This window comes from Pristiophorus japonicus, chromosome 1 (assembly GCF_044704955.1).
Source record: "Pristiophorus japonicus isolate sPriJap1 chromosome 1, sPriJap1.hap1, whole genome shotgun sequence".
Classification (NCBI taxonomy): domain Eukaryota; kingdom Metazoa; phylum Chordata; class Chondrichthyes; family Pristiophoridae; genus Pristiophorus; species Pristiophorus japonicus.
In genome coordinates this window covers 269,688,779-269,705,178 of record NC_091977.1, presented here as the reverse complement: position 1 = coordinate 269,705,178, position 16,400 = coordinate 269,688,779, and the positions used below count along the sequence as shown (strand labels likewise).

General features: G+C 45.7%; 1 protein-coding gene across 2 annotated transcripts in view; it reads left to right on the top strand.

Annotated features, from left to right (window-relative positions):
* The window catches only part of ric1 (RIC1 homolog, RAB6A GEF complex partner 1), a 266,797-nt gene that overhangs the window by 60,769 nt on the left and 189,628 nt on the right, over nucleotides 1-16,400 (top strand). For both annotated transcript variants that reach the window (XM_070888453.1, XM_070888452.1), the window contains exon 2: nucleotides 13,492-13,599. In XM_070888453.1, coding sequence (XP_070744554.1) covers nucleotides 13,492-13,599 — 108 coding nt within the window. The remainder of the gene's footprint in view (nucleotides 1-13,491; nucleotides 13,600-16,400) is intronic.

Here is a 16,400-nt window from a genome sequence, read left to right as displayed (position 1 = left end):
TGGTTATCCACGGCTGGTTATCCCTTCTCTTACCGCCCTTCTTTTTCACTGGAATATATTTTTGTTGAGCACTATGAAAGAGCTCCATAAAAGTCCTCCACTGTTCCTCAATTGTGCCACCGTTTAGTCTGTGTTCCCAGTCTACTTTCGCCAACTCTGCCCTCATCCCACTGTTGTCCCCTTTGTTTAAGCATAGTATGCTCGTTTGAGACACTACTTCCTCATCCTCAATCTGTGTTACAAATTCAACCATACTGTGATCACTCATTCCGAGGATCTTTTACGAGGAGATCGTTTATTATTCCTGTCTCATTACACAGGACCAGATCTAAGATAGCTTGCTCCCTTGTAGGTTCTGTAACATACTGTTCTAAGAAACAATCCTGTATGCATTCTATGAATTCCTCCTCAAGGCTACCCCGTGCGATCTGATTTGACCAATCGATATGTAGGTTAAAATCCCCCATGATTACTGCCGTTCTTTTTTCGCATGCCTTCATTATTCCATTGATTATTGTCCGCCCCACCGTGAAGTTGTTATTTGGGGGCCGATAAACTACGCCCACCAGTGACTTTTTCCCCTTACTATCTCTAATCTCCACCCACAATGATTGGAGAAGTCCAGCTGCCATAGTGACAAAGGTGAAATGGGATCTTGTGATAAATGCAGATGTTGTTACGGTGAAGAGTTTAGTTGACCAATTTTCTGAAATGTTGCCATTTGTCAGTCAAAGGCACTGTGTGTCTGTGTGTTTGTGTCCTGTTGGCGAATACATGCTCCATTTTTTTTGCAACCCCTGAATGTTCAGTGCAAAGCTCTAAAAGGCTGCATTTTTGTTTCTGTACCAGCAGTAATCTGAAAACTAATTTCTGTTTGAAAACTTTGAAGGCCATTTCTCCTACGATAAACTTCAGGTCACCTTGCAGAAGCAAACAAAAAAAGTTAATTCACCAATTATTTTATGAATGCACAGATCCCATAACCACAAAGCAACACTTTGGCCAGTGGGAAGTGAGTAAATATACTCTGATGACTAATTATGAAACATACAATACCATCACCAATCATCTTTTATTTAAGTCTGGCTTCTGCAAAATTTATTTGAATCCTGCTATGTTTGCTCTAAAATGTTTAAATATTGAGGGTGTTATATCTTTTGTTTTTCATTCACCAAACGGCACTTAAAACAGAAATGTTAACTCTGCAAATAAAAGCAAGATTATCTGTACTGCCCCAGTAATATTTGTTTAAACTTCAAAAGATCGGTTTATATTGGCAAAAAGGTTAATTGTGAGACGTGTGAGTTGGTGTTAAGGCAAAACCCTGGTAGTTTGTTTTGCAGTGCAGAGAAAGCTCATTAACACAGGTTCGCATTAATAGCACTGAGACTCACGTATCTATCTACAAGTTCTCAGTGCTATTAATGGGAACAAAAGCAATCACACAATAATAAAAAATAAAAAACAGACGCCAAACATTTAAAATTAATTGAAATTAAAAATAAAATATTTTCCCCATTTTTAAAGTTTTTTAAACTATGGTTAAAAATAAACTTACCTTAGTGGGGAGGGTTTTTAAGAATAAAATGTGTTTTTCTAACTTTAAAAAAAAAAAAAATTTTTTGTTCTATTTGTAAACACATGCACCTGTAAAAGTAGGCTATATGCCTGCTTTTTCAGGCGCAACATTTTTGAGGACATTTGCTGGGCAAGATATCCGTAAATATCGGAAATCTTGTCCTGCAAATGTCCTCGCACCTGATCTGCGGATAATCTGTCAAGCTAGAAACTTGACGGATCGGAAAAGCCGGTTTTCAGCGCATGCGCATTGCATGCTGAAAACCGGCTTTTCCAATGTCTTCCCAGGTCCGTAGAAATTACGTATGGACCCGGGACATCAGAATTCCAGCACCAATGTTTGTTGTTACTGCGCTTAACTATGAATCCAGGCAACAATAGAAACCACTCTTTCTCTTCCAGTGCTATATTGTATAGATTCTGGTTATGCAACAGAGGACAATTTTCTTGCTTTCCTGGTTTCAAAACCAAAAGGCCTGTTTGTTTTAAAAACCTTATTGCAAAAAGTGACATTAAAGCCACAGGCTCCCTTTTCAAAGCTCAGTATGTCAAATTAGATCAGTTGTATAACCTCAGACTACAGTATTTTGTTTGTATTTTGGAACCATGTCCGCATATTCTGTAACAAAATAAAGGGGGCTGGAATTGCAATCGTTTGTGAAGTACTTCAATCAATCAATATACCTGTAATTTTGTTTTTCAGTTTGTAGTGTGGGCCTAGAGTAAATAAAGGGAACATTCTTTTGCAATTTAATACCCGCAAGATAATTGATCCAACTAAGAATGGTAAGATTAATTTCTCCTGACCACAGTTAATGCCCTACAGGAAGTATGTTTGGGCAATTTCAACCCAGTTACTGGTGATGCTGTAGCACTGCCCTTAATTTGGCACTCAATTGCTAAACTCTCAGAATACTTACACAGACGGGGATGTGGGAAATTAATGTTGCTCAGAGTTTAGGGTGATGTACTTTGTTGGGAGCTGTATTGTGCGTATTTTAAAATTCTGTTGCGAAGCACTGATATCCTACATATTGACAAATATTTACCAGACTGTTGAGAATACTTGCAGAGTTAACTTAAATCTGTTAAATAAATAATGCACGAGCTTGCGTTTCCTTTGACGAACTTTGAGACGTTGGATATAATGGGAGTGATGTGATGCAATGAATTTGAATTTGTCTTAAGGTCGTGAAAGGCACTATATAAATGAAGTACTTTTGAAGTGTAGTCACTGTTTATAATATAAGGAAATGTGTCTGAACTTTAAAAGCAAACATGGGCTTCAGAGAATTTCAGTAAGCCATGGTGTGTGAAGTTTTCATATTTGCACTGCCTCGATTTTTAAAATTCTCATCCTTGTTTTCAATCTTCCATGGCCTCTCCCCTCTATCTCTGTAACCTAATCCAGCCCCCCATTTCTGGCCTCTTGCACAACCCCAATTTTAATCGCTTCGGTTCACAGGGAAATCTCCCCAATACATTGCCAATGTAGAAGATTTGTTCACAACACCTGACAGGTGGTCAGATCTTAAAGTTGGATTTTACAAATGTCTACTTACAACTTGAACTAGATGAGTCCAAGTCATGCTTGACTATAAATAAGCCTGTATCAATTTAATAGGCTACCATTTGGAGTGTCTTCTGCCCCTGCCATATTCCAGGGGCGATGAACCAGATTTTTCAAGGTATTGAAGGGGTAGTATATTATTTAGATGACAAACTAATTTCAGCACCAAATAGGCAAATTCATAATGACATTGAATGAAGTCCTCAAACGGCTCGAGAAGCACAGAGCACGAGTGTCTGCTCACAAGTGTGAGAAATATCAAAACTCGGAGTACTTGGGGTATAGAGGAAACAAAGATGGTTTACATCCAACCAAGGGAAAACTGTGGGCACCCACTCCCAAGAATGTCACTGAACTTCGATCATTTTTGCATCTTTTGAACTATGGGAAGTTTCTACCAAATTTGGCTGCAGTGTGACATCCACTGAATGAACTGTTGAAAAAAACAGGTCCATTGGAAGTGGTCAGAAGAATGCGATAAAGCATTCAAGAAGTGTAAAAGCCAATTGGTATAGAGCAACATGTTAGCACCGTGGCGGCTCCGACCTGCGAGAGACCATCAGCGGCAGGTTGTGGCCATAAAAGGAGCGGCGAGCGGCCCCTGTGGCAGCCATGACCACTTCAAGATACTCCACGAGCTGGTGCAGGAGGGCGACGTCATCAAGGTCCAGGTCGGTGATTGGAGCGTGGGTAGATACAGCAGGAGCGGTGAGGTCGCGGCGAAAGATTGTCGAGGGACATGATCGGCGCCCAGCAGAGGCGAGGGCCCAGGGGCAGCATGGGCCAGCCCACACTGTGATATGTGTGCACACGAGGCCCGTGCACCAGAGCTGGTCTCCAGTCATCTTGCAACTGGACCAGGACCTAGCTCTGTCAAGTCCGTGTGGTGGCTGGTGTGCAACGGCCACCATACGTTTTTTAAAAAAAAGTCGTCTTCCACCCTTCAAGATGTAATTCGGGATCTGGAATATTAGGTCCTTCATTGAAACACCTGTGAACTAATTCGTTTCGAGGGACTGCTATGATGATGATGATGAGTTCACTATGAAGTATCTAAGGAGATCAAGCTAGCATGTGATGCCTCTCCGTATGGAGTTGGGGCAGTCGTCTCTCATGTACTCCATATTGGGGAGGAGAGACCAATTGCTTTTGCTTCATGCACTCTCAGTGCCAGTGAGCATAATTATGCGCAAATTGAAAAGGAAGTTTTGGCATTAATTTTTGGGGTTAACAAGTTCCACAAATACTTGTATGGTCGTAAGTTTATCATCATTACGGATCATAAGCCCCTGACAGCAATCCCCCATCCAAAGTTCCCCAGTCCCAACATTAGCTGCAGCTCAAATGCAGAGATGGGCTTTGATTTTGTCAGCATATACATATGATATTGAATACAGATGATCAGCTGATCACAGTAATGCTGACGCTATGTCTAGATTGCCTTCCCCATCACAAGTTAAACCCGATAGGAAAGAAGTGTTCTATTTTTTCATACATGAACTGCCAGTAACAGCTGAAGAGATTGGTAGAGCAACCAAATGTGACCCAGTTATGTCAAAGGTGTATGATTATATTGCAAATGGCTGGCCAAACTAGGTAACAGACAAAGAATCAATTATTAAAGATATAATAGCAACGCATTTGGAAAGCAGTGACCGGATCGGTCCAAGTCAACATGGATTTATGAAAGGGAAATCATGCTTGACAAATCTTCTAGAATTTTTTGAGGATGTAACTAGTAGAGTGGACAAGGGAGAACCAGTGGATGTGGTGTATTTGGACTTTCAAAAGGCTTTTGACAAGGTCCCACACAAGAGATTAGTGTGCAAAATTAAAGCACGTAATATTGGGGGTAATGTATTGATGTGGATAGAAAACTGGTTGGCCTAATCATGCACCTATCTTCTATGTTTCTATATTCATCCATTCTTCATTCGTAGGAATTAATTATCAGTCGATAAAGATTTTATCATGTGGGGTGCAAGAGTGGTTATACCAAATAAATTCAGGTCCAAATTATTAGGAGACTTCCTTGACCAGCACCTGGGAATGTGCTTGACCGAGAGTTTTGCACGCAGTTACTTATGGTGGCCAGGTCTAGATAAAGATATAGAGTACATCGTCAGTCAGTGTACGACATGTCAATCGGTAAGCAAGAAACCACCATCAGTACCATCACAGCCATGGAAATGGCCTCCCAGGGTGTGGCAAAGGCTACGTATTGATTTTGCTGAGCTGGAAGGACAACAATTGTTCATTGTGGTTGATTCGAAGTGGGTCGAGGTGTTTCCAATGTGGAAAATAACAAGTAAAACATTAGAGATTTTACAAACATTGTTTTTCTTCATTTGGCCTCCCAGAAGAAATTCTGTCTGATAATGGACCATAATTTTGTTAAGAATTTGCACAGTTGACGAGCAAAAATGGTGTAATACATACCAAGGTTGCACCGTACCATCCTGCTTCAAATGGTGCAGCAGAGCGCACTGTACAAATTGTAAACGTGCCCTCATCAAACAGATGTTGGATCCAAATCCAAAGAAATGACAGTTGTCCATTGGACCACAAATGGACTAGTTTTCTAATTATGTATCATAATACTCCTCATACAGCTACCGGTAGAATACCAGCGAGTTGTTTCTCAAACGACAGCCACGAACCAGATTCTCGTTGTTAAAACCAAACTTGGCACAGTCTGTAGAAGAGAAATAATTAAGACAGAAAGAGAATCATGATAGACGTAGAGTAAAAGAGAGAAGTGTAAAATTAAATCAAAGGTGAGAGTGAAGAACCATCACCAGAAATGGTTAAAGTGGTTACCAGGAAGAGGTAAAATATGTGGTCCTTGCACATATTTGGTCAAGATGTTTGATCATGGACAGGTTAGGTTTGTTCATATTGATATTTTACCTACAGACATGGAAGGAGTTGAAGGTGGGAAAGATTCGATTATTTCTGACTCATATAGTTTTAATACAAGTAAAGTACCTGCAGCATATCCTACATCAAATGTACTGGAACCAAGTCCAAGAGGAAGTCAGAATTTAAGTCCGAGTCAGGCAGACAACCAGTTTGAAATTAGAGAGTTCAAATGTAAATGAAGGGCATCCCTTGGAGGAAAACTTTCCTCAGGATCAGCCGAGAATGAGTAGGTTCAACACCACGTTTGGAAGGTTCTGTTCGAGAGCGAAGGTATCCTCTTTGAGTGGTTAATCTTGATTTGAAAATATGGCAAAATAAGTCCAATCTATAACCATACAAGTTATGTGTGATGATTAGTTTGTTGTTATTACTTCATTGAGGGAGAAGTGTAATATGACTCCATCTGGTGGACTACTGTGGCACTGCAGCCAGTGCTTTTTACAACAATAGAGGGAGCAGGTCACCTGACTAGTGTTCTGGATGTTAGCAACCATCTTACAGCTTGTGTGTTTTTGTGAACTGTATTGAAGATATAACAGCTCCACCATTGCCAGCCGTGCCTTTAGTTGCCTAGGCCCTAAACTCTGGAATTCCCTCCCTAAACATTTCTGACTTTCTACCTCTCCTCCTTTAAGATGCTCCTTTTTTTAAAAAAAACCTACCTTTTTTGTCCATGCTTTTTGTCACCTGCCCTAATATCTCCTTGTGTGGCTTAGCGTCATATTTTTGCTAATGCTTCTGTGATGCATCTTGAGGACATTTAATGACTTTAAAGGCGCTGTATAAATAGAAGTTGTTAAACATGCAGCAGTGCAGCTATAGATTTTTTTTGTTGGGTTGTGTCTCAAAACCATTGTGAATCACATAATAGTAAGGTGGAGTACTAGGGGTTGCAGCTCTGTCACAAGTGGAAATAATGGTGGGAGAGTTAGAGACAGTTGTGAATAGGAAATGGTGACATCCACTGCATGCAAGATTGTTGCAGACTTCTTGCAGTTGTAGAGACTTGTGTGCATGTTTGCCAAAAATGGCTGTGTCCAGTGAGAAGGTCAAAGCAATTTAGAATGCAGTCTAATTTTCAAACAAGAATACACAGTGAATTAGTTCTCCTTAGTTGCGGGTCCTACTTGAACATTAATTGGTATCTTGTATGCTAGTTCAGACAGAATTGTGCTGGATCTTGATCTAAAGTATGCAGTGAAATTATATTTTTTTATATTTGTTCCTGGGATGTGGGCGTCGCTGGCCAGGCCAGCATTTATTACCCATCCCTAATTGCCCTTGAGAAGGAAGTGGTGAGCCGCCGCCTTGAACTGCTGCAGTCCTTGTGGTGAAGGTACTCTCACAGTGCTCTTAGGTAAGAAGTGCCAGGATTTTGACTCCGCGACGATGAAGGAACGGTGATATGTGTGTGTAACTTGGAGGGGATCTTGGATGTGATGGTGTTCCCATGCACATGCTGTCCTTATCCTTATCATCATCATCATCATAGGCAGTCCCTCGGAATCGAGGAAGACTTGCTTCAGTCTATTTAAAAAAAAAAGAGTCCTTGGGTCGCATACAGTCCAATACAAGAGCCACAGTCCCTGTCACAAGTGAGGGAAAGGGTGGGTGGGACTGGTTTGCCGCACGCTCTTTCCGCTGCCTGCGCTTGATTTCTGCATGCTCTCGATGAGACTCGAGGTGCCCTCCCGGATGCACTTCCCCCATTTAGGGCGGTCTTTGGCTAGGGACTCCCAGGTGTCAGTGGGGATGTTACACTTTATCAGGAAGACTTTGAGAGTGTCCTTATAATGTTTCCTCTGCCCACCTTTGGCTCGTTTTCCGTGAAGGAGTTCCAAGTAGAGCGCTTGTTTTGGGAGTCTCGTGTCTGGCATGCGAACAATGTGGCCTGCCCAGCGGAGCTGATCAAGTGTGGTCAGTGCTTCAATGCTGGGGGTGTTGGCCTGGTCAAGAACGCTAACGTAGGTGCACCTGTCCTCCCAGGGGATTTGTAGGATCTTGCGGAGACATTGTTGGTGTCTACTGTACATGGTCCATGTCTCTGAATCATACAGGAGGGCGGGTATTACTACAGCCCTGTAGACCATGAGCTTGGGGCAGATTTGAGAACCTGATCTTCAAACACTCTTTACCTCAGGCGGCCGAAGGCTGCACTGGAGGCAGTGTTGAATCTCATCGTCAATGACTGCTCTTGTTGATAAGAGGCTCCCGAGGTATGGGAAATGGTCCACGTTGTCCAGGGCTGCGCCGTGGACCTTGATGACTGGGGGGCAGTGCTGAGCGGTGAGGACAGGCTGGTGGAGAACCTTTGTCTTACGGATGTTTAACGCAAGGCCCATGCTTTCGTACGCCTCAGTAAATACATTGACTGTGACTTGAAGTTCAGCCTCTGCATGTGCGCAGACGGAGGCGTCCTCTGCGTACTGTAGCTCGACGACCGAGGTTGTCTTGGACCTGGCCTGGAGACGACGAAGGTTCTGCAGTTTAGTTCCACTCCAGCGGGGAGCTTGTTGACTGTGAGGTGGAGCATGGCAGCGAGGAAGATTGAGAAGAGGGTTGGGGCGATGACTCAGCCCTGTTTGACCCCGGTCCGGACGTGGATTGGGTCTGTAATGGATCCGTTGGGAAGGATCACGGCCTGCATGTCGTCGTGGAGCATGCGGAGGATGGTGACGAACTTTTGGGGGCATCCGAAACAGAGGAGGACTCTCCATAGACCCTCGCGGTTGACATATCAAAGGCCTTTGTAAGGTCGAAGAAGCCCATGTATAAGGGCTGGCGCTGCTCCCTGTATTTTTCCTGCAGCTGTCGTGCTGTAAAAATTATGTCTGTTGTGCCCCATAGGGGACGGAATCCGCACACTGACTCTGGGAGGAGCTCCTCAGCCACAGGGAGAAGACAGCTGAGGAGGACTCTAGCGACGACTTTCCCAGTGGCTGATAACAGGGAGATTCCTCTGTAGTTGCTGCAGTCGGACTTTTCCCCTTTTTTAAAGATGGTCACGATCACTGCATCTCTGAGGTCTTCAGGCATGCGCTCCTCCCTCCAGATGAGAGAGATGAGGTCATGTATTCGCGCCAACAGTGCCTCTCCGCCACACCTCAGTGCCTCAACGGGGATTCTATCTGCTCCTGTAGCCTTGTTGTTCTTGAGCTGTCTAATGGCTTTTTCTACCTCATGCAGTGCTGGAGTTTTACTGAGGTGGTGGCGGGTAGCATGCTGCGGGATGGAATTGAGAACACTCAAGTCAAAGGCAGTCTCTCTATATTGAGGCAGGCCCTGACTGCCTTGGTGTCCTTGATGAGTGTTTCCCCGCACTTGGCCAGCAGTGGGGTGTGGGGCCTTGGGTTTTTGGACCGTAGGTGGCCTTGACTGCGATGAATCCTTGCACATCATGGCTGTCAGCCAGCTGCTGTCTCTCCTGTGCTTTCTCCATCCCCCAGCTGTTCTTTAGCCGTCTGTAATGCTGCCTTGCTGCTCCCGAGTTGGGTTGTTGTTTAAGACTCAGAAATGCCCTGCGCTTGCAATCTATTAGCTCTTAGATCTCCTGGTCATTCTCATCAAACCAAACCTGGTGTTTCCTGGTTGGGTGACCGAGTGTCTCTTCGCAGGCACTAGTTATGGAGGCCTGGAGGGCATACCAAGCGCTGTGGGCATTCTGCGTCTCCGAGTCATCAAGGCAAGCCAGATGTGCTCGTAAGATGGCTGCTGGCATGGCAGCACCCTTGGGAACTCACCTGCCAAACAACTCCCAGCTTCTGCCATTTGGCAACTTTCCACCCTCAACCTCCACTGTCTAAACTTCCCGTAGCCCTAATAGGGGGTGCATTCACTTAAATCCTTACTCCTTGTCCTTCTAGATGGTAGAGGTCGCGGGTTTTGGAGGTGCTGTCTAAGAAGCTGTGGCGAGCTGCTGCACTGCATCTTGTAGATGGTACACACTGCAATCACTGTTTGCGGTGATGGAGAGAATGAATGTTTCGGGTGGTGGATATGGTGCCAATTATGCGGGCTGATTTGTCCTGAATGGTGTCGAGCTTCTTGAGTGTTGGTGCTGCACTCATCCAGGCGCGTGTAGAGTATTCCATCACACTCCTTTGTAGATGGTGGAAAGGCTTTGGGGAGTCGGGAGGTGAGACACTCATCGCAGAATACCCAGCCTCTGACCTCTTATAGCCACAGTTTTTGTGGCTGGTTAAGTTACTGGTCAATGGTGACCTCCAGGATGTTGATGGTGGGAAATTTAGCGATGGTAATACCATTGACTGTGCAGGGGTGGTGGTTGGATTCTCTTGTTGGAGATAGTTGTTGCCTGGCACTTGTGTGGTGCGAGTGTTACTTGCCACTTAACAGCCCAAACCTGAATGTCATCCAGGTCTTGCTGCAGCAGACATGGACTGCTTCATTATCTGAGGAGTTGCGAATGGAACTGAACACTCTGCAATCACCAGCGAACCTCCCCACTTCTGATAAGATAGAGAGAAGGTCATTGAAGAAGCAGCTGAAGATGGTTTTGCATAGGATACTGCCCTGTGGAACTCATGCAGCAATGCCCTGGGGCTAGGATGATTGACTTCCAACTACCAGAACCATCTTCCTTTGTGCCAGGTATGATTCTAGCCAATGGAAAGTTTTCCCCCTGATTCCCATTGAATTCAATTTTACGAGGGCTCCTTAATGCCACACACTCATACTGCTTTGATGTCAAGAACAGTCACTTAGCTCCTTTGTCCATGTTTGGACCAAGGCGGTAATGAGATCTGGAGCCGAGTGGTCCTGACAGAACCCATACTGAGCATCGGTGAACAGGTTATTGGTGAGTAAGTGCCACTTGATAGCACTGTCAACAATACCTTCCATCACTTTGCTGATTGAGAGTAAACTGATGGGATGGTAATTGGTTGGATTGGATTTGTTCTGCTTTTTGTGGACAGGACATACTTGGGCAGTTTTCCATATTGTCAGGTAGATGTCAGTGTTGTAGCTCTACTGGAACAGCTTGGCTAGAGGCGCGGCTAGTTCTGGATGCACAAGTCTTCATCATAGTCGGGATGTTGTCTGGGCCCATTGCCTTGGATGTGTCTAGTGCGCTCAGCCCTTTCATATTACATGGAATGAATAGAATTGGCTGAAGACTGGCTTCCGTGATGGTGGGAACCTCAGGAGGAGGCTGATATGCACAATCCACTTGGCACTTCTGGCTGAAGTTGGTTGCAAACGCTTCAGCCTTGTCTTTTGCACTCGCATGCTGGGCTCTGCCATCATTGAGGATGGGGATGTTCGTGAAACTTCCTGTTCGTGGTTTAATTGTCCACTACCATTCACGACTGGCCGTGACAGGAATGTAGAGCTTTTGATCTGATCCATTGATTGTGGGATTGCTTGGCTCTATCTATAGCATGCTGCTTCTGCTGTTTAGAATGCATGTAGTCCTGTGTTGCAGCTTCCCCCGGGTTGGCACCTCATTTTTAGGTACGCCTGGTGCTGCTCCTGGCATGCTCTTCGACACTCATTGAACCATTATTGGTCCCCTGGCTTGGTGGTAATAGTAGAATAAGGGATATGCTGGGCCATGAAGTTACAGATTGTGGTGGAATACAATTCTGCTGTTGCTGATGGCCCATAGCGCCTCATGGATGCCCAGTTTTGAGCTGCTAGATCTGTTAATCTATCACATTTGGCACGGTGGTAATGTCTCACAACACGATGGAGGGTGTCCTCAGTGTGAAGACAGGACTTCATCTCCACAAGGACCGTGGAGTGGTCACGCCTACCAATACTGTCATGGACGGATGCATCTGTGACAGGTAGATTGGTGAGGATAAGGTCAAGTAGGTTTCCCCCTCATGTTGGTTCTCACCATCTGCTGCAGGCCCAGTCTGGCAGCTATGTCCTTTAGGACTCGTCCAGCTCGGTCAGAAGTGGTGCTACCGAGTCACTCTTGGTGATGGACATGGAAGACCCCCACCCAGAGTACATTCTGTGCCCTTGCTTACCCTCACTGCTTCTTCCAATAAGCGTTCAACATGGGCGAGTGCTGATTCATCAGCTGCAGGAGGGTGGTAGGTGGTAATCAGCAGGAGGTTTCCTTGCCCGTGCTTGACCTGAAGCCATGAGAGTTAATGTTGCAGGGCCATTCCCTCCCTACTGTATACCACTGTGCCACTTCACCTGGTGGGTCTGTCTGTCAGATAGGACATACCCAGGGATGGGATATTGGCTGAAAGGTATGATTTTGTGAGAATGACTGTCAGGCTGTTGCTTGACCAGTCTGTTGGACAGCTCTCCCAATTTTGGAACAAGTCTCAAGATGTTCGCGAGGAGTACTTTGTAGGGTTTGTCGTGTCTGAAGCTGGTGCCGAGATCGATGCCAGGTGGTCTGTCTGTCTGTATTGTTTTTGTGCAACTGAGTAGCTTGCTAGGCCATTTCAGCCGTGTTACTGTTGATCTGGAATCGCATATAGGCCAGACCAGGTAGGAAAGCAGATTTCCTTCCCGAAAGTACATTAGTGAACCAGATGGAGTTTTACGACAATTTGATAGTTTCAAGGTCACCATTACCGATACTAGCTTTTTTTATTCCAGATTTATTTAATTGAATTTAAATTCCCAGCTGTCATGATGGGATTTGAACTCGTGTCTCTGGATTATTAGTCCAGTAACAGAACCACTATGCTACTGTACCCATCATGACACTATACCCAACATGGTTGTCATAAAATTCAAAATTGACACTGGACATGTTCTAATATGACTGATGGTGGGAGTATAATTGTCAAGTAGATTGGGCCTACATTATCCAGAGTTTAGAAGAGTGAGAGGTGATCTCATTGAAATATGTGAGATTCTGAGGGGGATTGACAGGATAAATGCTGAGGTTGTTTCCCTGGCTTGAGAGTCTAGAACTCGGGGCCATAGTCTCAGGATAAGGGATCGGCCTTTTAAGACTGGGCTGAAGAGGAATTTCTTTACTCCGAGGGTTGTAAATCTTTGGAATTCCCTGCCCCAAAGGGCTTTGGATGCTCAATCGTTGAGTATATTGAAGGCTGAGAGTGAGAAATTTTTGGACACTCAGGGAATCAAGGGATATGGGGAACAGGTGGGAAAGTGGAGTTGAGGTAGCAGATCGACCATGATATTGATTGAGGGGCCACAAGGCATATTCCTGCTCCTAATTCTTGTGTTTTTATGGTCAGAAGGACTAGTGTGCCATTTGAATACCATTGCTGCTGTTTTTAGGCCGATACTACATTGCAGCTACATGCAGGTGACTGGCTTGGCAGGGAAATATAACCAAAATATTAATCAAACAATAGGGAAGGAAGCATATGGAAACATTAATCCGTAGACATTAAGATAGCTTAGTCTATTGCAGCACAAATGTTTTTAATAACATTGTAATTTTTTTCCTTCACCAGCCCAGTGTTTTAATTGTAAGCTACAAGGAATCTGCAAAGGCGGCTTCACAGTTTGGATCATATGAAAAGACAGAATGGAAATCAGACAGCAGCATGATCGCAGTTGCGGTAAGATATAACATTTATGCTGCCCCCTAGTAATATTGGGCCCAAGTATGAACTGGTCATTAGAACGGCGCACTTCCGAGCCTTGCGCCTATTATTTAGAATTAAAAGTGCGCCTAAAAAATACCTCACTATTCTGAAGTTTCTGCAGGCCTCCATTCCAGTCGGTGCAGCGCAGCTTGAGCTGCAGAGGGCAGAGCTATCGACGTGCTGTGTCTACACAGCAGGCATGGGGGCGGGGCTAGGGCCCAGCGTGTCTGAGTGCCGGCAGCGTTGCACATGCGCATTGGAGTGTGCGCGCATGCGCAATGGCACAGAAACATTGGCTGGGTGAGCGCTTTCCCGCCACTGGCCGAACGGCCGAAGATATGCTGCTGTGTGCTTTAGTGAACTTTGCTGCTGGATGATCGATTTCCCACCCCTAGCCTCTGGCTGAACGGAGAAAGATAGGCTGCTGCATGCTTTAGTAAGCTTTACTGCCGGGTGAACGATTTCCAGCCCCTGGCCGAATGGATAGGCGCTGCGTGCTGCAGTAGGTGAGGTAGGACTTTTAAAAAATTTATTGATTTATTGATCTTTTATATTTTTTAATTTTTGATTTATTATTGATGGTTCTTTATTTTTAAAAGTGAAGCTGTTTAATGCTCTCTCTTCCCTTCCCCGCCCCCCCCCCCCCCACACCAATCTCTGGCTAGCTGTGCTGATTTCTTAACTTTGGGCAAGGTTTTTCCTGGCATACAAAAGTGGACACTTACTCCATTGTAAGTTAGTTTGGAGTAACTTTTCGCAGTTCAAACTTGCAAAACAGGCGTAAGTGGCTGGACACGCCTCCTTTTGGGAAAAAAAACCTGAACTAAAATGAAACTAAACTAACTCACTAGAACTGGAGCAAACTAAATGTGGAGAATTGCAATTTCTGGGATACTACAAAAAAAAAACTAGTTGCTCCAAAAAAATTAGGAGCAAATCCAGTTGAAACTTGGGCCCATTGTCTGTAAGCATGGAGTCTTTTGTGAAGAGCCTCGAGATGCGATGCTACATTAAATGTGTTATACAAGTGCTTGCTGTTGCTGTTGCAATATGATTGTTTTACTGCCAGATTTATCCAGTGACTGTAACTTTTCGAAGACCAAATTTAACTGATTTTGACCAGATTTCCAGAGTGGGAAGAGAGGACGAGAATGCCACATTTTCAAACCAAAAATCACCCAAAAAAACAGAAACCCAAGTTATTATGGACCCAAGTTTTCCCCCTCTGTGTGCCGACTTTGTAGAACAGAAACGGCGCCGATTTCTTACCTCCGTATTCTCCCCGTTGGTTCCAGGCCTGTGGCGCAGCGCATCGGAATGCATGGTGGGGGAAGCCAGCTCTCGGCGCTGAAAACAGTGCCAGGACCTCTGCATATGCGTGCTAGAGTCTGCGCGAATGTGCAGTAGCTCCTGGCAGGCCGTTGCTGCAAATGTGCGCTGCAGGCTGTGTGTGAGGGACCTGGAGCACGCCGCCCCTAGCCCTGGCCGAATGGGCTCCCTCATCGGCGGCCAGAGTGTGCTCTGCAGGCTGTCTCAACTCTGACCTGATTGTAAAACTCCTGTAGAGTTTTTGGGGGTCTGAGTTTGTCACTCTCGACCAGATAAACCGGGGATTTATGCGGGTGTTTGATGCCATGCCGGACATCAGTCTAGACGTGCCAAGCTCTTACAGAACTCTGAAGAGGTTTGTGGACCATTGTCATCAGCAAGCGGTCATCACCAAAGCCCTCCAAGATCAGTGCCCCAAACGTGAAGCCAGACCCTCTGTGAGCGAGGACGGGAATAACTGCGTCGCGCAGGCAGCCCAGTAAGCGGTCCTGACAGCAGGAACAGAACAGATGTGCCTGAGCCGAGGGAATGTCCACCATATCTCGCACGAACAAGATCCTCAGGATACTGAAGTCCAAGGGGCTGGCTCCAGACATTCCAGAGGATTGGTACCATTTGATCGAGGGTACTTCCACCACCTCCTCTCCCCTCATCTCCCCCCATCTCTCTTCTCTCCCTCCACCCCCCCCATCTCTCTTCTCCACCCCCCCCATCTCTCTTCTCCACCCCCCCATCTCTCCTCTTCTCTACCCCCCCCATCTCTCTTCTCTTCTCTACCCCCCCATCTCTCTTCTCTTCTCTACCCCCCCATCTCTCTTCTCTTCTCTACCCCCCCATCTCTCTTCTCTTCTCTACCCCCCCATCTCTCTTCTTCCCCCCATCTCTCTTCTTCCCCCCCATCTCTCTTCTCCCCCCATCTCTCTTCTCCCCCCATCTCTCTTCTCCCCCCATCTCTCTTCTCCCCCCATCTCTCTTCTTCTCCCCCCATCTCTCTTCTTCTCCCCCCATCTCTCTTCTTCCCCCCCCATCTCTCTTCTTCCCCCCCCATCTCTCTTCTTCCCCCCCCATCTCTCTTCTTCCCCCCCCATCTCTCTTCTTCCCCCCCCATCTCTCTTCTTCCCCCCCCATCTCTCTTCTTCCCCCCCCATCTCTCTTCTTCCCCCCATCTCTCTTCTTTCCCCCATCTCTCTTCTTTCCCCCATCTCTCTTCTTCCCCCCCCCATCTCTCTTCTTCCCCCCCCATCTCTCTTCTTCCCCCCATCTCTCTTCTTCCCCCCATCTCTCTTCTTCCCCCCCATCTCCTTCCCCCCATCTCTCTTCTTCCCCCCCATCTCTCTTCTTCCCCCCCATCTCTCTTCTTCCCCCCCATCTCTCTTCTTCCCCCCCCATCTCTCTTCTTCCCCCCCATCTCTCTTCTTCCCCCCCCATCTCTCTTCTTCCCCCCC